This window comes from Canis lupus, chromosome 21 (genome assembly GCF_003254725.2).
Source record: "Canis lupus dingo isolate Sandy chromosome 21, ASM325472v2, whole genome shotgun sequence".
NCBI classification, from domain to species: Eukaryota; Metazoa; Chordata; class Mammalia; order Carnivora; family Canidae; genus Canis; species Canis lupus.
In genome coordinates this window covers 26790891-26815755 of record NC_064263.1, presented here as the reverse complement: position 1 = coordinate 26815755, position 24865 = coordinate 26790891, and the positions used below count along the sequence as shown (strand labels likewise).

At 45.6% G+C, this 24865-nt stretch overlaps 1 protein-coding gene across 5 annotated transcripts in view; it reads right to left on the bottom strand.

Moving 5' to 3' along the window:
• STIM1 (stromal interaction molecule 1) overlaps positions 1–24865 on the bottom strand; it is a 198696-nt gene that overhangs the window by 2533 nt on the left and 171298 nt on the right. For 2 of the 5 annotated variants that reach the window (XM_025459201.3, XM_025459203.2), the window contains exons 6-12: positions 21407–21584; positions 17172–17349; positions 9060–9227; positions 8458–8558; positions 7976–8211; positions 6334–6426; positions 4363–4429 (exon numbers count right to left, since the gene is read on the bottom strand). In XM_025459201.3, the coding sequence (XP_025314986.1) occupies positions 4363–4429; positions 6334–6426; positions 7976–8211; positions 8458–8558; positions 9060–9227; positions 17172–17349; positions 21407–21584 (1021 nt within the window). Of the gene's footprint in view, positions 1–1635; positions 1673–4362; positions 4430–6333; positions 6427–7975; positions 8212–8457; positions 8559–9059; positions 9228–17171; positions 17350–21406; positions 21585–24865 lie in introns of all 5 variants that reach the window. The other 3 variants (XM_035704012.2, XM_025459205.3, XM_025459202.3) reach the window with 3 other exon arrangements.

Sequence of the window (24865 nt, the reverse complement as noted above, 5' to 3'; positions counted from 1 at the left end):
TGCCTTCCTCCACAACTGACTCCTGTCACACTCTGGGACACATCCAGTCTGGGCCAGACCCCAAGGAACAAGGCACATGCAGTAGATGGGCCTGACCCAGGCTGGGGAGGAGAAGGTTAGGACAGCCTTGCAAACAGTCACTTATCCACCCCAAAAAGGTCAGGAAGCTGCCTCTTTCGACCCTCTCACAGGATTCAAAGTGGGTCACAGAGAAGTACTTCCAAGTTCAAACCAAAGTCTGCTGGCAGCTGGGAAAGGGAGGGGGTGTCTTTTTCAGAGCTCTGTGAGAGGGAGAGCGTAGACAGGTGCAGAAAGACAGGAGATTGATCTTTAAGTAGCAGTGGTTCCGAAGAGCTGCCACTAGAAGTCATAATTTCCATCTCTGCCTGATGCTTGTTGTGTGACCTTAAGACAAGTTATCTAACCTTGCTGGTCCTCCATTTTGGCCAAATGCAGGTAACACCAATTCAATTATCTTACAAGGGTATTTGGAGGATCAAACATGTTGGCAAATCACTTGGAAATGTAGGAAGTTATTATGGGAATGGAGATGATGAGGCCAGTCAAGCTGGAAAATCCATATGTGGGCCAATCACAAGAGGCTTCTTTGCAAGGCTGAGTTATGGGGATGTGGCACAGCACACTGGACATGCACACACAGAGGTTAGTCCAGAGAGCTGAGACTCTGGAAGGGGCTGGCTATTCCTAAGAAGGCCCATGAACCAATTCCAGATGCCTCCTCTCCTGCCTCTACAGGGAGTCCCCTGCCAGTCCCTTAACTCTCCCTCTGCTTTCCCAGAGGAGAACCCACAACAGGGTGGAGGAGAGGATAAGGGAAACATCCAAGTCAGGAAGCAAAGGGAGAAAGTCAGGCGCGGAAGGGGAGTGCCACAGGACCTGGAAAGGAGGAGGCTGTGGGTCAAAAATAAGGGAGGGCACCAGGCCCGGAAAATAAATAAGCAAAAGCAGAAGGTTGACTCATAGCTATTGTAGGGTTAATTCTCAGTAGGAAACAATTAATTGAGCAGCTATCCCATGGGTCAGTATCTTCCTGGAGACAACAGTGGAGAAAAGTCCCAACTCCATTCTATAAATACTGTTTCAGCCACATCCTCTACTGTTTACTCATGTTCACTCTCATGTTTGGTTTCATGTATCTGACACTGTCCTTGCTTCTGTCTAAATGTGGCCGAGTTTCCCTAAGTTCCCAGATGATCCTCTCCATATCCTGCCTTTTCCACACATATATGAACCACTGAGTGGGGTGCCAAGGCAGCTCTGGGGAGCCACCGCACTGGGAAAGGGGCCCTCGATGATGACAAGGCGGGGACCCCAGGAGCTTACTTTTCTAATGCCAACGGAGAGCGGTCAGGGGGTTGGGACCCTCCCAGCCTCACTCCCTGTGGCCCACAGCTTCATTCGGCCATGATTCCCATCCTCCATGCCTTGTCATCAATTAAAAGCTAAGACCTTCCAAAGCCAGAGAAGAGCCTGGAGGAAGCTCAGGTAGATGCAGGAGATAAAAGGCCTGCTGAGGCAAGCTCACTTTCCCTCCCTGAATCTTTGAGACACTCAGGCCAGGGGTGTCCCTCCCCAAAGGCTGGCTGCCTTGGGCTCACATACCAAGCTACTAACCTTACTAGAGAGTCTGTTTGTCTTTAGAGATGATCCTCTGGTGCATGGTGCAAAAGAAAATTAAGCAGTGAACAGGCCAAGTGGGTGCAAGTACCTCCCCACTCTCCCTCCCCACTGCCCTCAGCTTGGGCCTTAGGGCAGGAAATTCACAGCGTCCTCTAGGGCTCAAACCCCAATCCAGTCTTCTGGCCCTCTGTGGGAAGGTGCAGTCTCCCTGCCTAAGCTTTTGGATGACAATGAGGATGAAAATGAAGAGGAGCCACTGTGCTTGGTGAAAGTGAAAGACAAAGAACAGCCCTCAAGGACAACTATCCAGAGGTTCCAGGAGCAGAGTGAGAGACACTGGCATCCAGGGTGAAGCAGGACCAAAAGTCTGCAGCAGCCTGCTGCCCAGCCCAGAGTGCAGGGCTGGGCCATGTCACAACTTCAGAGATGAGAGGTCCCTCCAGAGGAGAGGGACTTTCTGAGGCTCTTGGAAGCTTGTTCCAGGCAAGGTCAAGGCTCTCATCTCTGATCCAAGACGATCTCCTGAGGTCTTAGTAGGGAAAGGCTCTGCGGCTGCCAGACCAAGCTGTGGGAGAAAGCCTTTCACCACTTCTTACACAGTTCACTGATTGAGACCTCGTGGAAGGACAAAAATACCCGAAGAGTGTCCTGGAATATAAAGCCAAGTTCTACTCTGTTCTGTTCCTAATTAGCTGTGGGAAAATAACTGGGGAACATTCCATGACCCTTCAGAACCTTAGATTCCTACTCTAAATGAGTACTTTATGTTGGCCCCACCTATATAAACTTTTCTTGTCCAAAACCCCAAACCTGTCTCCCCTCTTCAGTTCCCTAATTCCTGGAAGGGTACCACATCCATTCAGCCGCCCAAGCCAGAAACCTGAGTGTCATCCTAGACTCCTCCCTCTCCTGTACCCCTCCCAGTGAATTGCCAAATTAATACTCTCCTTTCTATGCCTAGACCTCACTACCTCCCCTACTGGTCTCCCACAGCGACTTCCAAATTTCTGTAGTCTCTCCTTCTCTTCTTTATACAGACCACTAAAATGTTATTTCTAAAATGCAATTCTGGGGACCCCTGGGTGGTTCAGTCGGTTGAGAGTCTGCCATCGGCTCAGGTCATGATCCCAGGGTCCTGAAGTCCAGGGCCCCATGTGGTCTGGCACCGTGCTCAACAGAGCGCCTGCTTCTCCTTCTCCCTCTGCCATTCCCCCTGCTTGTGCTCGCTCACTCTCTCTCTGTCAAAAAAATACAGTCTTTAACATGATCCCGGGGTCAGAGATCGAGTCCCACGCCAGGCTCCCCACAAGGAGTCTGCTTCTCCCTCTGCCTATGTCTCTGCCTCTCTCTGTATGTCTCTCATGAAGAAAGAAGAAAGAAAGAAAAAGAAAGAAAGAAAGAAAGAAAGAAAGAAAGAAAGAAAGAAAGAAAGAAAGAAAGAAAGAAAGAAAGGAGGGAGGGAGGGAGGGAGGGAGGGAGGGAGGGAGGGAGGGAGGGAGGAAGAGAGAAAGAGAGAAAGAGAGAAAGAAAAGAAAGAGAGAAAGAAAGAGAGAAAGAAAGAGAGAAAGGAAAAAAGAGAAAGAGAAAAAGAAAAAGAAAGAAAAAGAAAAAGAAATAGAAATCCTTTTGCAGTTCTCCATCTCTTGCAGGGTAATGGCCCAAGCCCCCAGCCTCTCAAAGCCCTTCCTCCTCCTAACTTCCTCTGCTACCCCTTCCCAGCAACATACACCCAAGGTTCTAACCACAAATACATCCTATTCTCTTGAACCTCCACACCTCTGCACATCAGCCTTCCTCTGCCTAGACTACACTTTCTTCTTTTCCTGCACACAGGGTGTTAGGACAAATGTTGTGTCTTTTGTGAAGTGCTCCACCCAGGGGCACACTATTACTCACTCCCTCCTCAACACCCCCATAGTACTTCTCAAATTGCTCCATAATTATTTCTATATCTTTCCTGGACCAGACTATAATTCCTGATAGCTGGGACTGTATTTTATCATCTATGAATCCCCATACCCAGTAAAGCCTGGCCCAGGGCAGGTATCCATAGCTGTTCTATCAAAGGAGTAAAGGAAATAAGGCCTCCATGGAAACAACGGATGTGAAGGTGCATAGTTTAGGCCAAAGTGTGATAGATAGGCCTGTGAGGGAGGGGCATCGTACTCATTTTTAGAGTCACCAAACCCCAAACAGAGAAGGGCACAAAGTGGTAGGAAGTTAGGCTGACAGGAAGAAGAAGCCCCAGGACTGGGAAAGGACAGGACAAGGAGAAGATGCCCCACTGCACACCCCCCAAAGCTGACCAAGCAGCAGCCAGCACACAGAGGCCAAGGTAAAGGGAGCAGAATGGGAAGGATGGGAAGAAAGAAAGAGAAGAGAGACAGCCGATACCCCAAGCTCTCTGAATGCCCAGGCATCACAGCGCTGCTGTCAGAAGGGGGTGGGTCGGGGTAGGGCTCCATCTGGAGGAAATAGGAAGTGCTGTGGTGGTAATAAACAGGGTGGACATGGACGGTGGTGATGGAGGTGGTGGAGGAGGTGGTGATGGTGGAGGAGGTAGTGAAGGTGGTGGTAGAGGAGCAAGAAGAAGCAGCAGAGGCAGATGGAGAGCTGGTCCCGTGGCCTTCAGAACTGAAAGACTGTCCAGATGAAAGGCTGCGCATTCGCCTCAGAGAGACCCGGCTCGTCAAGAAGTGGCCAGCCTCGCCCTCTACCAACCTCTGAGATCCTAGGCCATGCTGTGGCTCCGTCAGGCGCTGCCGGACACTGCACTGCAGGGTAGGAGCTGCAAGGAGAGTGAACAAAGTATGAGCAAGGGCCAGCCTCCTTTGGGCTGGCAGGCAAGCAGGTTTGCCCCCGGAGAAATGCTTGCTGCAGACCACGCTGGGCTGTGGTGCCCAATCTGGAGAACGGGGCACCTCTTCCCCAAAACCTCCCACTAGGGGTCCTAAAAGGAAGGGGAAGTTGACAATGAGGTGCCCAGGGCAGTTTTAGTGGCAGCTGCAGAAGGAGCCTGGGGGCTGCTATTATTGGAAAGGAGGCAGGGCAGTGAGTGGGAGGACACAGGCAGGGCAGGGGAGGAGAGGGGTGTGGGGCAAGGTCCGGGAGAGCACTAAGAACCAGCCTTTTTTACAAAGCCAACCTCACAAAATAATTTGCAGTGTAGACAAGGATTTATACACAAACACCCCTATCACATCAGAATTAGTAATCATACGAAAGGACCCATAAAGTTGGAACAAGGGGAAAATGATAATATATCCAATTGCTGGAAAACTACACTGCTGATAAAAATGCTGCTTAAGATTTGAAAAACATACAAAAGTACCCATTAAAATGCTCAGGAAGGGCAGCCCTGGTGGCTTAGCGGTTCAGTGCCGCCCTCAGCCCAGAGTGTGGTCCTGAAGACCCAGGATCGAGTCCCACATCGGGCTCCCTGCATGGAGCCTGCTTCTCCCTCTGCCTGTGTCTCTGCCTCTCTTTCTGTGTGTGTCTCATGAATAAATAAAATCTTAAAAAATAAATAAATAAAAATAAAAAATAAAATGCTCGGGGAAAACCAAATGATACAAAATTATACGTAAAAGAAATACCTTGAGCTATAGAACACAAAAAACAACTAGATTTTGAAACAAGGCCTTTCTGCTTCTAGCCATGACCCCGTGCAACTTCCCTATTCTAAGTCCTAATCTATAAAATCCTGCAGGGTTATTGTGAGGCTTCAAGAGAGCATATTTAAAGTATCTGATACAGTTCATGGCACTCAATAAATGGTAGTGGTCATTATTACCTTGAGCACTTAAAAAAATTATTAAAAATCTCACAGACAGAAGACTGTAAGAGAAGATGCTCAAATATGGTGGGGCTATGGGTACCTTTTTTTTCATGCTCATATTTACACATTTCACCTTCCAAATGTCTTCTACTAATCATGCAGACAAAAAAGAGCCAGCTCTTGGAACAGTGCTACAAATCAGGCTCTTGGAAAATGATGGCCGCCATGCCCAGTGAAGGGTTATTTGGGCACTAGGTAACTTGGGAATGTGCTAGATCATCCCCCTTGGGCTCACTCCAAGCTCCAGCTAAAAACAGAATCTCTACCTTTAGTTTTTCTCTTCTACCCTGAGAGATGGGCCTCCCGGCCTTCTCCCTAAAGATGGGAGAATGAGCCAGGTGACAAGGGTGCCAGAAGCCACAGAGGGGCAACAAGGGAGAGAACACAATTCCATGGTGATGGAGAGCTAGGGAGGCAGGGCTTCTACGGCTGGCGGCTTTCAAGGCACAAAAGGGAGGCAGAAGAGGAAGAAGCAGCATGGAACAGGAAGAGGCAATGGGAGAAAGAGAGGAAAAGGGAGAAACATGAAAAAGAGAAAAGAGGGGAAGGATCTTTCCTTCTCTCTTTCCATCCAGCCCAGCTGGAAGAAGGGCCACCAGGACTTCTGCCTAGCAGGGCTGAAAAGAGAAGCCCAAGCCTTCCATCACCATGGGTGTTCTCTCTCTAGCCCTCAACTGAGCAGGCTGATTCTTCTCACCCCCGAACCTCTCCCTGCAGTTAGTAGGGACAGTGCTGAGGGAATAGAGGGAGCAGGCAGGGGAGCGAGGCAGGCAGGAGAAGGGGCTTATGGGGTAGGAGTGTTTGTTTAGTCCCAAAAGTTGGAAAAACAAAAGCCCCAGAGGGGCTCCTCAAACCCGGGTATTTCCAGAGGGACTGATCATCCGAGCCGGCGGATGTTGAGCAGAGAGAGCGGTCACTGAACCTACGCCCCATCAGCCAGGCAGCATCTAGGGTCCAACAGCCAGGCCAAAAGGAGAAGAGAATCTGATTTACAGAGGGCTTCAGCCCACCCTTCAGTGGGATAAGGGGACGGCTAGGGGCAAGGGGTGGGTAGCTCAGAGCTAATGAAGGTCCCTCCCAATCCACAGAACATAGGAGTCTTTAGGATCAAGACCTGCCTGCCAGGGATCCTAACCGTATTGGGCCTTTGATTAAAGCCCTGATGGGGGGGATCCCTGGGTAGCTTAGTGGTTTAGCGCCTGCCTTCAGCCCAGGGCCTAATCCTGGAGTCCCGCATCGGGCTCCTGCATGGAGCCTGCTTCTCCCTCTCCCTGTATTTCTGCCTCTCTCTCTGTGTGTGTCTCTCATGAATAAATAAATAAAATCTTAAAAAAAAAAAAAAAAAAAAAAGCCCTGATAGGGTATCACATCATGGTGACAAAGCGGCTTGGTCAAAGTATTGCTGAACAAATTTATAAACAAATCCTGTCTGGAGCTGGAATCCAGCTTGATGAAAGAATCTGGCTTTCTGAAAGTGAGCCCCTAAGCCAGCTTTGTGGGATACAGGCCTAGGCCAAGGGCTTTTCCTTAAAGGTCAATTCTATTTATCTAAAATAGCCTCTGATCTGGAGAAAATTTCAAGTGGGCCACTAAGGGGTAAGTTCCTCATTCACCAAAGATTTCCCACAAAGAGTTGTCTCTTTGACTTTGCTCTACTCAGCTCTGACCACTGGTGGGGAAAGGAGGGGGAGGGAAGGCCCAGGAAAGGTTGCAGAAGTCTGAGAATTCAGGTGGAAAGCCAGACATGCTTATACAGGCGATCCCTCTGGAACAAAAACATCTTCCTGACTTGAAGGATTTAGGGCTATTGTCTCTTTAAAGGACTATTGCTTCAGGAGGCTCACACAAAAAAGGTAGAGAGAAAAAGGTATCATTCCACTTTAGCAATTAAGAATAAAGAATGTCAGGATGCCTGAGTGGCTCAGTGGCTGAGCATCTGCCTTTGGCTCAGGTCATGATCCTGGAGTCCTGGGAACGAGTCCCACAGCAGGCTCCCCAGGAGGGAACCTGCTTCTCCCTCTGCCTATCTCTCTGCCTCTCTCTCTCTCTGTGTGTCTCTCATGAATAAATAAATAAATAATCTTTAAAAAAAAAAAGAATAAATAATGCCAAAATGAAAACAAATAAAAGCACCAAAGAGTCCAATGAATACCATTTTTCTATTATGAACCACTCAAGAAGACTGTCTTTATAAAGGCACATGGGGAAGAAAAAGGAGGATGAAGGGATTTTAAAAACATAGAGTGAAGGGAGACATACTTAACACAATAGACCTAGAGGGGCAGACAGAGCATATAGCAAGGAAAAACTACCCAGAGCACAAGTACAGAGGAATATCCTGATATGAACTGTGCTTTATGAACCAAGGAGGCTGTGAACAGAACCACGTTCCTTGGTATCTACCCCACATGCTGTTTAAGTACAGCAGGAGCCAATAACTTCTCAACCTGTGTGTCAAAGGCTCCTTCCCTCATCCCCACCCAAGGGGTCACCTACATTGCATGGACAAGGGTGACACAATCTCCTCATCCATGTCATCCACATCGTCAGTCATGATGAAGTGGGCAGGATTGGGGCGCGTACTGCCCATCCAGCTGGGGTCGATGTTGAGAGCAGCCACCAGTGAGTGGATGCCAGGGTTGTTGACAATCTGGAAGCCACAGAGGATCTCAATCTGCTGCCAGCGGTGCAGGCGCTCCCGCAGTGCTGCCGTCACCTCACTCAGAGCTTGCCTGGAACACATGGAAGAGAATTGAAGCCATGGGCTGCTGGAGCCCCAACAGGAATGAGGCCTCTTGGAGGAACAAGTTGGGGGAGGATGTGCCAATAAGAGACACAATTAAATCATGCACCTGAGAGTGAGGTAGGAGTCAGAGAAAAGCTGGGGTAGGAGACCAGAGCTGCCCCCTACTAGTGAAGAGGTACAACTCTGAGAATGGAGTGGACACCAGCAGAGCTGGGCAGCAGGAGCTACTTACTTCGCAGTTAGGATTTTGTGATCCACATCATCCAAGGAAGAGCTGTGGGCCACGTGGAAGGTGCCAAAGAGTGTGTTTCTCTTCTTTTTTATCTTCTCAGCCTGCAAAGATGAGGTCCTCAGCTTAAACAGAGCAGGGATTAGAGGCTGGAAAATGAGAAGTGCCTTTCTTTGGCTGGGTCCCCTCCTCTTAGCACAGCTTAGGCTGCACAAGAGAAAGGAAGAGAAGGGAAAGGAAGGGGAGGGGAGGGCAAAGAGTGGGGGAGGAAAGAAGATGGAGACAATGAGGGAAGCAGAGGGACCCCCTGCCAGTCCACTGGCCCCAGGATGGCTCTGCCCCATGGCAGGCGGAGGCTGGCAGAGTCTTCCCTCTACCTGCCTCCACCAGCTTCATCTTTCCAGAAGCAGGTGGGAGCACACCCACACCCTCATTCCCTCCTACAGAAATTTGAGGACATCATCAGGAACTATATATCAGGGAGAGAAACAGAACCTAGTATGGGGTATCTTACTGTTCAAGAGCGAGGCGGAGGGGAGGAAGCAGGGTGGGTGAAGGAAGCAGGCCAGGAGGAAAGGAGGGGACAGCAGGAGGGTATATCTCACCCCCTCCTTGGCCACCAGCAGTTGCTTCTCAGCATTTTGCTTCTTGATGTTATAGTACTGCACCTCCACCTCGTGTGTCAGCTGCAGCCACTTCTGAAGAGCCTCTGGTGCATACCATGAGCTATGTGATTCCAGTTCCTTCTCTGCTTTCCTGAGGGCCTCCCGAACCTGTGCAGCCAAGAAGATATGATCCATTTACTGCTACCAAGTCCCTCTCCAGTACCTCTGTCTGATACCACCCATCTCAGTTCTTATCTGCTACCTCATGTGAGCTTCCAACCCTCTCAAGGGGAAGAAAGGGCAAGGATTATTCTAATTTATATACCACAAGGAGGCAAGCTCAGGGGAAAGTAACCTACTCAAGGTCGCACAGTCAGTAGTGTCAACCAGATCTCAAATTGAGATTTGTTTTGCTGCCAGACCAGAGCAATATTCGCCACACAAATAGCTGCCTCTCCTGGCCAAAAGCCAATCTCGGCAATCCTCCCTGCTCTCTTGAGGGGCAGGTCAGCTTAGTGAATCATCATCTTTCTGAGAGTTGGGGTCTGTGCTTAGACCTCAAGACATCACAGTGTGACAGAAAAAGCACTTTACTGGGAACCTGGAAATCTGGTTCTGGTCCCTGGTCTGTCACTTAGCTGGCCCTGTGACTCTGAGCTGCCGATAGCAGATCTCAACTCAGTGTGAGGAAAGACTTTCTCCCTTGCAAATCCAAACCAGTTAAGGAAGGGGTAATCTCAGGAGGAGGTATGGGAACAGCTCAGTTTCATTAAAAATGATTGCTACTCTGGGAGGGGGTTGGCCTGAATGCTCTCCAGGCTCCTGTAGACCATAGGCTTGGTCTGTGATTCTCCCATTGAGCAGGGTACCCTCTACAAAGTGAGCGGATAATAATCATGCTTACTTTTTTTTTTTTTTTTTTTTTTTTTTAAATATATTTTTATTTATTTATTCACGAGAGACAGAGAGAGAGAGGCAGAGACACAGGCAGAGGGAGAAGCAGGCTCCATGCACCGGGAGCCCGACGTGGGATTCGATCCCGGGTCTCCAGGATCGTGCCCTGGGCCAAAGGCAGGCGCCAAACCGCTGCGCCACCCAGGGATCCCTCATGCTTACTTTTAACATAGGCATTCCCAAAAGAGGCCAAGACATGAAATAACCAATGTGTAAGCAGAAATCTCCTCAGTGATTTCTCAAGCAAAGAGCATACAACGAAGCAGGCTGACACAAAGCCCTGAACATGGAAGGTCTGAGATTACACACAGATGCTATATACACTGGATACCTTGCCATCTCACCCAGAGCACAAGTACAGAGAAATATCCTGATGTGAACTGTACTTTATGAACCAAGGAGGCTGTGAGTGGAACTATGTTCCTTGTTATCTACCCCATATGCTGTTTAAGCACAGCAGAAGCCAACAACTTCTCAACTTGTATGTCAAAGGCTCTTTCCCTCATCCCCACCCAAGGGGTCACCTACATTGCATGGACAAGGGTGACCCCCAAATTCTCCATCTGGAAACTGACCTTTAGCTGGTCAGAATCCCAGAGAAAAGAGATTGAGAACCCTTATTATGGCCAGCTTCAGCCAACAGGGCAAATAACCCAGAGCAGGCCCCCGAGGTTCTCTCCATGGCCTACCACACCTTTATTCCTTAGAGAGCCAATGAGAGGACCAACCTCATGGTTTTCGTTCCTTGAAAAAGAAACTATCGCATAGCCCACCCCTGGCTTTGTAGATTTAAAATGAAGAAAAGATACCTTAGAGTCTAAAACACCAAGTCTGAAAATGTATGATCAAGCTCTACCTTGAAAAGAATGAAAGGAATGAAAGGAATGAGGAATGCTAAGGGGAAAATGGGAAGAGAAAAGAAAAAAGAGCAGAGAGAAGTGTGACATTGGGAAGGGCTGGCCTAATAGACTCAAAACTATTTATTGAGAGAAATATTTACAAAATAGGGAACAGGAAACAGGGGCAGGGGCAGAGGTTGGGAGGTGGGGGAGAGGATGATTGGAGGCAAGGAGACAGGGACAGATACATCATGCCACACATAAGGAATAAATGCCTGAAGGAGGTAAGAGCTATGGCAAATCAGAGTATTATTTTATTCTGTGGCTATGGTTCTCAACCTGCCACACACTGGAATCACTTGAGGAACTTTACAAATACTGCTATCTGGACCCAAACCCAGATTCTGATTTCAGTGATCTAGGATGCTGGCCTGAGTATCAAAAATTTCTAATGCTCTCCAAATGACTCTAATAAGCAGCAAAGTGAATAACCATTGATCATGTGCTTTACAGTGTCACACCTGACTTCCACTTCCCCATAGGATGCAGTGGGTCATGGCAGAAGAATAATTCGTATCCAACCCAACATCTAGGAAAAGCTAAGTTACAAAAATGATGAAGTTCTTGAAAAACAAAATGATGAATTTGTCTTGAAAGCAAATTATTGTAATTATGAACATTTTTCAAAGACATCAGAGGGCTATAGAAGCAATAAGGACTAGGTCTATAGTTCTCCAAGTAGGATCCAGGGATACTTGAGTGCATCCTTTCAGAGCATCTGTGAGATCAAACTATTTTTATAATAATACTAAGACATTATTTACCTTTTTCACTCCCTTTCTCTCACAACCAAACTGCAGATTTCTCCAGAGGCTACAGGATGAGTAATATCATAACAGATTGAATATAGACACTAATGTAAGAATCCAGCAGTCTATGAAGCCAAATAGTTAAAATATTTGCAAAATTGTAAAAAAAAAATCACTTCTCATTAAATTATTTTTATTTTCAAAAATGCAGTCAGTTTTCAAAAAATATTATTTGTGTCAATACATAAGGAGTTTAATATGAATTAGTAAATTTTTTTAAAGATTTTATTTATTTATTCATGAGAGACAGAGAGGGAGAGAGGCAGAGACATAGGCAGAGGGACAATCAGGCTTCATGCAGGGAACCTGATGCGGGACTTGATCCCAGGACTCCAGGATCACACCCTGAGCCGAAAGCAGACACTCAACCACTGAGCCACTCAGGCATCCCAAAATAGTAAATTTTTAAAGATTATTTGTTTTTTGTTTTTTGTAGTAGTCTCTACACCCAACATGGAGCTCAAATTCACAACCTCGAGATCAAGAGTCACAATGTTCCTCTGAATGAGCCAGCCAAATGCCCCTGAATTAGTAAATAGTTTTTAAATTTTCAGTTTTAACTTCTAACAAGGTAAATAGCAACATATTTCCCCTTTAAAAATGTTCCTTGAAGTCCTAAATAATTTTTAAGAGTGAAAGAGTCCCGAGACCAAAAAGTTTGAGAACCAGTGGACTAGATGAACTAAAAATCCAGAGAGAGGGGGAAAAGTCTTTCTAGGGGGAGTTCACAATTGTCAGTCATTTTCTTCCATGGAGGCTTTTGATGGTTCTGGGTGAGAGCTGATGCCTGGGTGTGGCCCAGGCAGTGGGACTCCACTGGGGCCCCGAGAAACCAGCCTAGCTTTTGTTGGTATTGTGGTACTAGTATGACAGATTGGAAATTGAGATGTCTCAAACATACATCCAGTTTTCTTCATTGAGCATTTATTGAGTTCTGGGGCTATTCAGGAGAACACTTAGCTAGGCCAAAGGGTGGAATAAAATCTTCAATAACTTTATAATGCTTAGGAAACAAAATACTGCATGAAGTAAGGGACCTTCCTCAAACACACTGATGGTCCTCCCCTTAAGATAGCTGCAAAATTTTGAAGCTGTGAGGAGCAGGGGGTCAAAGAGCTAAATTAAAATCCTCCAAGTGACAGACATGAATCTCTGACAATCTTTCAGGGATCAGGAGAAAGAAACTCACCAGCTCTCAAGAAAAAGGAAGGGACATGCCTGAGAAACTGGGACAAATGAGTGCTGGAGCAAGTCTTACTAAAACTACAACCCAGTTCCAACATGGCTCAATTTCTGATTGGCCTGCAATGATTAAGTCCTCACCCTACATACCTAATAGAAGAAGAGGGGAGAGCCTCTTTTTGATGAAGGATAAAATCACCTGGGGCCTCTATTATTATTTTATATACACTTTCCAGCATTTAATAACAATACAATAAATTACTAGACATGAGAAGAGGCAGGAAAATATAACCAATAATCAAGAGGAAAAATAGGCAGTCCAAAAAGTGATCCAAACGTTAGAGTTACCAGAAAAGGACTTTAAAATAACTATGATTGAAATCTTAAAGAAAATACAGAGAAGATGGACACAACAGATGGAAACATGAAAATTCTGGGCAGGAAACTAGAATCTACAAGAGAGTAAAATGAGCATTCTAGATCTGAAAAATGTAGTATCTGAGAATAGTATCCCACTGGATGGGTTAAACAGAGCAATGCTCACAGCAAGAATACAGGACTGGAGAATCAAAGATAAATCAATAGAAAATAACCAAATCAAAGCACAGACAGAAAAAAAAAAGACATAACTAAGCATAAGAGATGGGTGGACTCCAGTTAAAAGGTCTCATATGACTATTAGATTCCCAGAGGAGAGGAGAGAATGGAGCAGAAGCAATTTGTTAATATGAAAGAGAACGTGAATTCTGCAGCCAGTGGGCAAAATGCTCTGTATGTGTCGATTAGGTCAGATTGACTAATCATGTTTAAATTTTTTACATCCTCACCAATATTTTTGGCTGCTTATTATTGACAGAGTTGTTTAAAACTCTCTAATTTTTATTATAAATGTGTCTATAACCCTTTGTTTCTTCAATTTTTGCTTTACGTATTTTAAATCTATATTGTTAGATGTATGCAAATCAAGTCCTGTTATACGTTACTGTTGGATTCACACATTTATCATTCTTGTCTCTAATAATACTTCCTGCTCTAAAGCTTGCTTTGTCTGATATTAATATAGCTACCCTTGCTTTATTTTATTCTGTGTTTGTATCATATACCTTTTCTCATCCTTTTACTTTTACACTTTTTGTATCCCTAAAGTGTGCCTCTTTAAACAGCACATATCTGGGTTTTATTTTTTATCCAATCCAACACTCTTTGCCTTTCAATTGTATTGTCTGGTCTGTTTGCATAAACCAAGTCTCAACACATTTGAAAGAACTAAAAACATTGACTATATGTTCTCTGGCCACAGCAAAATTAAATTAGAAATCAATGAGAAAGATAACCAGAGAAGCCCTCAAGTGTTTAAAAATTAGGCAACACACTTAAAATAACCATGGGCCCCCTCAAAAAAGTGCAATAGAAATTAGAAAATCTTTTACACTGAATGATAATGAAAATATGAAATACCAGAACTTAGTAAATGCAGCAGCTAACGCAGTGCTGAGCTGGAAATTTACAGCTCTAAATCCCAATGTTGGAAAAGATTAAAAATTTAAAATCAATAACCTCTTCTTCTACCTCAAGAAACTAGAAAAATAAGGGGCACCAAGCTGGCTCAGTTGGTGGAGCATGCAACTTTTGATCTCAGGGTCATGAATTTGAGTCCCAGGTTGGGTGTAGAGATTGCTTAAAAATAAAATCTTAAAAAAAAAAAAAAAAAGGCTAGAAAAATAAGAGCAAGTTAAAAATTTTTTCAATGGGCATTCCACGTGGCTCAGCAGTTTAGCGTCTCCTCCTCTCCTTCCGATCCTGGAGACCCGGGATGGAGTCCCACGTTGGGCTCCCTGCATGAAGCCTGCTTCTCCCTCTGTCTGTGTCTCTCTGCCTCTCTCTCACTCTCTCTCTCTTTCATGAATAAACAAATAATTTTTTAAAATTTTTTTTCAAGGTTAAGATTTCTACACTGAAAACTATAAAACATTGCTGAGAGAAAATTTAAAAGACCTAAATAAGTGACAGGATAAACAATGCTCATGGATTGGAAGAACTGTTTGGTTAAAATGTCGATTTTCCCCCACATTAATCTATAGATTTAATGCAAAAACAATAAAAATCCCAGCAAGGCTTTTTGGCAGGGAATAGAGAAGAACAATAAAATGACAAGCTAATTATAAAAATGCAGGGGATCCCTGGGTGGCTCAGCAGTTTAGCGCTGCCTTCAGCCCAGGGCCTGGTCCTGGAGTCTGGGAATCGAGTCCCACATCTGGCTCCCTGCATGGAGCCTGCTTCTCCCTTTGCCCCTCTCTCTCTCTCTCTCTCTCTCTCTCTCTCTATGTCTCTCATGAATAAATAAATAAAATCTTTAAAAATAAAAATAAATTAAAATGCAAAGAACTTAGAAGAGCCAAGGCCATCTTGAAGAATAAAGCTGGAGAACTTACTAACAATATCAAGCCTTAGTAGAAGACAATGTGGTATATGGATAGACAAATGGACATAATAAAGTCTCTACCCGAAAAAAAAGAACCTTGACTTCTACCTTATATCATACACAAAAACACAAATATATAAAGAACTCTTACAAATCAATTATGAAGACAGACAACAATTTTTAAAATGAGATTCCCAAACAAAATGGTCAATAAATTTATGAAAAGGTGTTTCTTTTCATTAGTCGTTAGGAAAATGAATATTAAAATCACAATGAATACCACTAAATCCCTACCAGAATATGTAAAATTAAAAAGCCTAAATAAAAATACAAAGTTTTTAAGGTTGTAGCTCAACTAGAATGCTCACACATTGCTTGTGCTAGTATAGACTGGTCCAACCATTTTGGAAAACTGGCAGTTTCTAATAAAGCTAAATATTTAAATTCCCTATTATACATCCAATAGAAATAAGTGCTTATGCTCACCAAGAAACATGTGCAAGGAGGTTCATAGCAGTGTCATTCATAAAAGGAAAAAAAAAAAAGAACTGCAAACAACTCAAATGTCTACCAAAAGGAGAATAAATAGAGTATTCCCATACAATGAATTATTACTTAGCAATACAAATAAACCAACTACCACTACACACAGTAACATGGATGACTCTCACAGACATAATGCAAGTGAAAGAAACCAAGCATAAAGAAAAATACTGTATAATGCCATTTATGGGATCCCTGGGTGGCGCAGCGGTTTGGCGCCTGCCTTTGGCCCAGGGCGCGATCCTGGAGACTCGGGATCGAATCCCACGTCGGGCTCCCGGTGCATGGAGCCCGCTTCTCCCTCTGCCTGTGTCTCTGCCTCTCTCTCTCTCTCTGTGACTATCATGAATAAATAAATAAAATCTTTAAAAAAAAAAAATGCCATTTATTTGAAGTTCAAAATCTGGTAAAACAAATCTGGTTTAGAGATTATAACCATAGTTCTCTTCGGGTGGAATATTGACAGGGGGCAGAGGGAAGCAAAAGTGAGCCTTCTGGGGTACTTAGAAGATATTCTGGGGGTGCCTGGGTGGCTCAGTCAGTTAAGTATCTGCCTTCAGCTTAGGTCATGATCTCAGGGTTCTGGGATCGAGCCCCATGTGGGGCTCCCTGCTCAGCAGGGAGTTTGCTTCTCCCTCTCCCTCTGCCGCATCTCCCCACTCAGACTCTCTCTCTCTCTCTCAAATAAATAAATAAATAATATCTTTTTAAAAAAAGATATTCGGTATCTTGATCTGGATGGTGGTTGTACAGGCACATGCTTATGTGAAAGCTCTCCAGCTGTATATTTATGATTTGTACACGTTATGTAAATACTTCGATAAAAAAGGAACAAAATAACTGTTATCCCCTATTCTTTGAAAATCACAGTGACCATTTTTGGGGCAACTTTTCCACTACTCTTACTGGTAAGAGTTCAGTGACTCTTTCTTTTTTTAAGATTTTATTTATTTATTCATGAGAGACACAGAGAGAGAGACAGAGACATAGGCAGAGGGAAAAGCAGGCTCCCCACAAGGATCCTGATGCAGGACTCGATCCCAGGACACTGGGATCACACCCTGAGCAGATAGATGCTCAACCACTAACCTACCCAGGTACCACTCCAATGACTCTCTCTCTCTTTTTTTTTTTTTTTTTTCCCCAGCCTCCAGTTGACTCTTGAAGATATTCTTTGAGCCAGATTTCAAAGTCCTCACTCATGAAACTTCTAGCTAGTCTTCTGGCCCTAGCACTTTTCCCATCCTATCCCCCCCAACCCTGCCCCCTCCCTGGGCATCCAGGAATTTGTATACTCTCCTACCTGCTCCAACTCCTCCTCGGCATATTTTTGGCGGCTCCTCTCATTCTCAGTGCCTTCTCGCAGCTCTTTCAGCCGCTGGGCTTCCTGCTTGGCAAGGTTGATCTCATCACGCAGCTTCTTCTCCAGATGTACCTTCTCCACCTCTACTGTGCGGTGCTCCTCTTGGGCCTTGTGCAGCCTGGGGGCGATGCAGGCAGGTGGAGAAGACCATACAGGGGGTGCCAGCCAATACACCACGAGTCGTGGCATCAAAGAGATCAATGAGGGCTCTGGCACTCAGAAATATTCTCCCTGTTTTGTTGGCTGACTCTGAGTTAGCTCAGGGCCAAAAGAAACCACTGTGGCTACCATGTTTCTTATGTTGGCCACCATTTTTGCTGCCAGTATTCAGGCTGTGTTCCTGGGTATCTGAATCCTTCCTCTGAGGTGTCTCATATACTAAGATCCTAACAACTACTATTTTACAGGGTATTTCCATGTGTCCTCCTTGCAGATAATAATATATCATTATCAGCCTAGTAGGACCAATCTGGATTTAAGACTTAGAAAGGGTAGAACTGAGACTAGAATTCCAATCTACAGGACTCTAGAGCCATAGTTATTCCTCATATCTCAAGCTATATGGAAGGTTCAGTAAATGTAGAACACCCTGCTAGCTAGCCCAAAGATCCAGAGAAGGCACAAAGGCTGAGATAGGACTGGGGCGGTAGCAGTGGGATAGTTAGGAAAGACAAAAAAGGAATCATTGAGTAGCAACTCTGAGAGTCCTAAGTACCTGTTCCCAGAAGCATAGAAAAATGAAATTCATGCCAAAAGGGCTGGGCAGGGCTTGGGACAGCCCCCTGCTGCCCCCAAGCCTGAGTTTCCATTCTAAGTATCTTTCATGGTGGGTAAGATATCAAGGGCTCAGTTATAATGAAAGTATACCCTTATACCCACCCACACATTCCCTGTTCACTGACAAAACCACCTAGCCTCCTTCTTTCCTCCCTTCCTTCCTCTACATATCTAGTTAATCAACTCTTTGATTCATCCATTCATTCAACAAGTACTCTTTTGAATGCCAAGCTCTAAGATGAGTGAGAAAACTGTCCCTGCCACTGAGGAGCTTACAGTCTAGTCCAACACAGACAAGTAAACAGATAACTATACACAGTGTGAGAAGTTCTAGAACAGAGAGATATGCAAGATGTTGGATGAGCCCAAAGGATGAAGTGATCAACTCTGCCTAAAAGGGGTCAGGGAAAGTAAGAGTTTGCTAATCCCTCTGGAAGAAGGGAAGGACTTGGCCACTGACAGGTCTTCCTATCTTAGTAAGAAACACCAAGCAAATAGGGACCAGGGTAGGAGGTGAAAGGATGATGAAGAAAGCAGTGATCTATGGCTTAGACACGAGATGCAGAAGGATACGCTACAGAACACAAGGGATGCCCAGAAAAGAACACTGACCACTGAGCTAAAACAGAAGAGGCCGAACCAGAACTCAGCCTCTAAACCCTGCCAAGTCCAGATCTGTCAGTGGCTGAGGCCTCAGACGAGGTGGTGGGACAGGGAGAGATGAGGGGGAAAGCTCTGGGCTGTAAGTTTCCTGCTGACAATCTGCAGTCTTCCGCCCACTTTGTCCCGGGAGAGAAAGCGAGTCGAGCATCCTCGAGGTACACACCAGGTGGCGCTACAGGCATGGCTAAAACCGAATCAGAGGCGCCATTTCCTGCCCCCACTCCTCCCTCGAATAGTGTTCTTCTGAGACCCAACTGCCTGAAATTACACCATTAGGCATGCAGTTCTTCACTAAACAGCAGCCTCTTCAGGAAAGCCTCTGATCTGTCAGCCTTGTCCAGATAATAAGGAACTCCTTTAAAGTACAATCAAGAAACCTGACCAATGCTTATAGTCCTAACAAGATTTGGTAGAGATGAAGATCAATAAGTACTACTGGGAGCAGAAATGAGCAAACACATGCACAGTCAAGCCTTGCCCCACTCCATCTCCTCCACAGAAGACTGAGAATCGTGAAGGCAGCAGTCAACATGACAAGTAAATAAATGAGGCAGCCTGGCTGCCAGCCCTGGCTCCAAATAGCTGTGTGACTATGGACAAGTCTGTTCCTTATACCAGGCCTGTTTCTTCATTTCTAAATGGGAATCAAAGTCCTTGCCTCAAAGAATTATCTTGAAATCCAATGAAATCCTAACTGGAATGCATATGTAGCATTACATTTATTCACCCAAAGTATCAGGAACTCTGTTTAAAAAAAAAAAAAAAAAAAAAAAAAGCTGTGCAGTGGCGGGCAGCACAGACCCATTAGGGTAAGAAGGCCGAGGAGGAATGCATGTGGACTCTGGACATGGTCAGAGGAAGATTTGTGTATGCATGTGTGTGAGCCTGTCTCTGAGTGTGCACACACATTTGTTTCTCTAAGTGCCACAGTGGTCACGAAGCTCTGGAGGCCCTTGGGGAGCAGGGAGGGCCGGGAGCTTAGTTTTATCCCCAAACTTGGAATGTCTCCTGCCTAGATTCTTTGCCTTTGGAATGAAAACAGTACATGCTTTTCAGACAAATGAAGAATGGGGACTGCCCCGACAGCAACATTTAGCCCCATTTGGCAAGGGGCCGAGGAATAAGGAGCCCAGAAAATTAGCTACGAATCAGTTCAGAGATAAAACTCTGCTTGCCCTCTAGAAACTCAACCAATGGAAATGAATCTCATAGGGCTGCCTTTATTGAGACAGCTCCCTGTGGGTATCAAAATTCCTGGCTCACTACTTACTGCTATGTGACCCTAAGCAAAGCACTCACCCTTTCTGAGCCCTCATCTCCTCAACTCTACCCACCTACCTAACACAGTTGTATGATTAAAAAAATAATGCATTTAAGTAGTTAACAATACCTAGCTCACAAGAAATCCTTTCCCCAAAGAAAGAGTATCATTTAAAAGTCACAGAACAGGGCCAGATGTCATTTCCTTTTTACATAGATTCCTGCAAAGACTTCCCAACTGGAATCCCTAAGCTGCCAGAATAACTTTCTAAAAGACAGTCATGAAGTAGATCCCTCCTCTTCTCAAAAACAAAACAAAGCAACAAACTGATGATCTGCATTAACTCTATACTGCCTTTTGCATCTTACTAAAACTTCTCCATGTGAATCTTAAGGAGCCAGGGATCTGGCCTCATTCTCTATATATGCAACCTTAACTACCAAGAACCCCTTCCCCATCTTTCAAGGCTGCCCTCTGGAGTCTACATCCACTATCTCCTGCCTCTGTGCCTTTCCTGTTCTTAGATTCCTCATCCCATCGGCAGGCACCCAGTCACTGCACTGTTTGCATTCACTGCTCCTTCCTATGTGTGAGCTCCATTGCCCCAGGAGCAGTCAATTCCTTATAATCCCCAGCACACCCCTGGTTTGTAAACCTCGGGAAGTACTTAGGTTAATTTACTGGCTGACATCTTCTTTTCATGGCTAGATCTATGGTAGTAGTATTTAAGCCAGTATTTAAACAGAATCCAACTATCAGAGCCAGAAGGCCATTAGCATTCTCCTAATTCAACCCCTTCCTGTTACTGATGAGGAAATAAGTCCCAGAAGGGGAAGGGGATTTACCCAAGTCACATAACAAGTGAGTACTTCTGAGATTTAGATTCCATACAATAAAAAATTAAGGACGCCTGGGTGGCTCAGCAGTTAAGCGTCTGCCTTTGGCTCAGGGCATGATCCCAGGATCTGGGATCGAGTCCCATATCAGGCTCCTTGCAGGAATCCTGCTTCTCCCTCTGCCTGTGTCTCTGTCTCTCTCTCTCTCTTATGCATAAATAAAATCTTTAGAAAAAAAGAAAAAATTAAAAGTATCAGGAAGACAGACTTGTGAGGTTTCCTTGGGGAACAGTGAAAAACAGTTAATTTGTCTATTTCTATGGGAAGGATGACACTTTTGATGCAGGGGGAAGGATGACACTTTGGATGCAGGAAGAAGGACAGAACGGGCAAGACATCCAATCAGGGAAGCTCAAGATCTCTGACAGAAAAAAAACTTTTACCCTGGGGAGAAATATTTGACTGCACAACAGCAATGGCAGGAACCTATGCCTGCAAAGCCATTATGGAAGTATGGCATAGCCCAGGCAGCCACTTAGGCCTGGTCTTGGGGGCAAGATGCCCCACAACCTGGGTGGAAACAGGAGGCTCCTGAGACTTGGCAGCACCATGGCTGTGGGGGAAGGGAAGGACCTTACCTTTCCTGGAGGTCATGCAGACTCTGCTCAGCTCGGTGTAACCCCTCCAGATCCTTCATCATCTTCTTCATGTGCTCCTTTGAGTAACGGTTCTGGATATAGGCAAACCAGCAGCCACCCACACCAATAACAATAGACACCACCAGCATGAAGTCCTTGAGGTGATTATGGCGGGTCACTGCCAAAGAGGAAGCCATGGTAAGTCAGGTTGTCCGCTGCAAACTTAGCTTTCAGACTCCACTGCATCCCCTCCTGCATGTAGCCTTCCCACTCCAGAGGAATTATTCTCTTCTTAGACACACACTTGCTACATACTAGTATAGTAAGCTCTCTGCCTACTTTGGAAAACATGAGAGGCCTAAGAGTGGTACAGGAAGCTTATTAAATCATACGACCCCAGTAACTTGTGCCTAATTGGGACATCCTAGCTACCCTAGCCTACAATGAGCCCACGCACCCACATGCAATGGCTTCTGTCTTATGGGCTAAGCAATGCTGGAGTGCTAGAGTACAGAGAAGGGGACAGTTGGTAAGAGTATAAAGCAATATCGCTAGAGCTTGAGGCCTGGTTGTGGGACTGAAGTTTCTGTAGGAGCTGGGTCTCCTGGACAACCTGGCTATTCTAGGTACGAGATGCAGAGCCCAGATCAGGTAAAGGTCTGCAAGTCATATCCGTGGAAAAGCATCTCTAGGCTGTGGCTCAATCCAGAGACCAAGTACAACAAGAGTAACATCAAGAGGTTGGAATATATAAGATACTGTACATGCCAGGAATCGAGGCGCAGATCTACCTCCAGAGAATGCCTGGAGGCAATCTGACAAAGTGTTGGTGGCTGGGGTTCAGAGCAAAACTGAAAAGCTGAACAAGGAACAACACCAGAAGCTAAGTACAAAAGCCATGTCCTGAGAACTGAGCCAACCAGCAGAGGGCCACTCCCAGAGCCTGCCATTGTTCCTCACCTACCAGATCTGGGCTCTGAGCCACAGCACAGGAGACCAGAAGAGACACAATAAGGAGAGTAGGGCCGCCACTGGGGCCCCTACCTGGGTTGTATTCAACTTCAGATAGAGAAGCCGTTGGCTCAAAGGAGCCCCAGATGTGGGAGTCAAGGAGGGGAGAAACAGGGAAAGACCTCCTGAGCACAGCAGGTTACCCTCAGGTTGAAGAAGGGGGAAGGGGACGGATGGAGAGAATCCCAGGGCCTGATAAGGACCAGGGGCTGAGGTGAATCCAAAAGGATCCAGGGGGAGCCACCAAGTCAAGGCAGGGCCTAGATGGCAGGAAGAGACACATGTGGCTGGAAACTGCATGAAGCTGAGGCCCAGTTGGACAAAAGGGTTATATTCATAGTTCCTGATTGAAAGCCGAGCAGCAGGACATGGGGACGGGTGTGGGATCAACGACAGATTAGCACATTCTATTTCCATCCAAGGGAGGGGAGTTACGAGCTCCGAGGTGGCAGCCCTGACTTCTCTATGTTCATGCCAAACTCTCACAGAGAAAACTGAGGGTCCCTTGGTGGCTGTCCTCTAGCATCCAGGTAGGCCAACCCTTCCAACCAGAGGCATGTCTTCACTCTCCTGTCCTTCAGGTCCCAAGAAGAGATGTGTCTGCAGCACAGTGAACCACCTTTCTTTCTGGAATACACCGGCCTCCTACACAGCTTCTACCAGAGGCTGGGGTGTTCTTCATCTCCCCTGTTTGTTGTGGTCTTTTAATCTAAGCTTCCCAAGGTTTCGCAACTCCAACACCCCCTTGACATTCCTACCAAAAGTCAGAGGTCTTCCTGTTCAAACAGCACCTGCCCCCTATTATCCCCAATACTCCAAAGTGCTGAAGGTGGGCATGTGGAGTGGGCGTCTATCTGTTCTATTCGCTCTCTATCCTACGTTGTCCAGATCAATGTGGGACAAGAGTCTATTATCTTCTCCAACTTCATATTTTCATCCAAGTCAGAAATACAAATCCTGAATGACCAGGGCCACGGATAGGATTTGATAGTCATCCCCCTCCTCTAAGGCAATACTCTTGCACCTATCAGTACCCTCTGGATCTCTTCAACCAGTTTTAACTCCACTTAAATATACAAGCATCTACTCCACACACCCTTGTCAAATTCATGGCTAGAGCTCAAAGATACTGCCTGTCCCATCTCATGAGCTTCCAAGCTTGGCAGGAAGAAAATGAGCCTAATTTAGCTGATTGATTCTGTGGCCCCTAGTGATCATCACATGTCTGTGTACCAGTGCCTAGCACAGCGCTGGTCAGCTCATGGACAGATTCAGTAAATATTTGTGGAATTCAATCTTTACTGATAAGTATGATTGTCTCCGTCTCCTTAACCCACACAGGAAAGGAAAGGAAATACAGAAGATATATAATCTATCAGGCAAGGTGCTTATATCCACCAGTTTGGATTCTCACACCAACTCTAGAAGGCAGGGTATTTGTATTCCCACTCTAGAGACCAGAACACCAAGACTCCATAGGAGCACTGCCTTGCTGGAGTTCATGAAAAGTGACAGAGCTGAGATTCAGATCCAGACTTGCCTGATCACATGGCCTTTCTGCTACACCCCACACTCTCATTACAACTTTCCTACTTGTGTAGACGGACTTCTGCTTTATTACATGCAAACATCACTCACCACAGAGACGATCCCTGTAGCCTGAGTGTGGCTGTAAGAGTTCCAAAACCTGAGTTTTTCTCCCAAAGAACATCCTGGGAGCTGACTGTGGCATTGCCATCAGGACAGTGAATACCTGAAGGCCAAATGCCAGGCCTTTATGGTTAAACAGAAGGCCTCATGTAGACATATTCTTGTGCCATGGAAAGAAGCATCCTACACTGAGTCTTAGGGAGTCCGGGTTCTATGCTTGTCTCTGCCCCATCCGGATCTCTGCTTCCTCAGCCCTAAAATCCATTGTCACACAATTACTAACGAGATCAAGTGCATAGTTATGAATGAGAGTGCTCTGAGGTGTTCTGGAAATCTTCAGATGGACATTTCCAGTAGGTAATTAAGAGGAGAAGTTTAACACTGGAAGAAGATGTGAGAAATATCAGGTCCCCTCAGTGGAGCCTTGGATTGAACCCCATAGTCCCCAGGGAATCTGCGACGTTAATTTTATGTGTTAACTTGACTGGGCTAAGGGATGCCAAGAGAGCTTTCTGGGTGTGTCTGTGAGGTTTCTTTAATAATAGATTAGTATTTCTATCAGTAGACTGAGTAAAGGAGACTGTCTTCACTAATGTGTGTGTCATTCAATCATCCTCAGGCCACTGAGAGCCTGGATTGAACCAGAAGGTGGAGGAAGGATGAATTTGCTCTCTCAGCTTCAGTTGAGACATCTGTCTTCTTCTGCCCTCTTACATTAGCACTCCTAGTTGTTGAGTCTTTGGACTCACACTGGGACTTATGGCACCAGCCACCTGATTCTCTGGCCTTTGGGCTTGG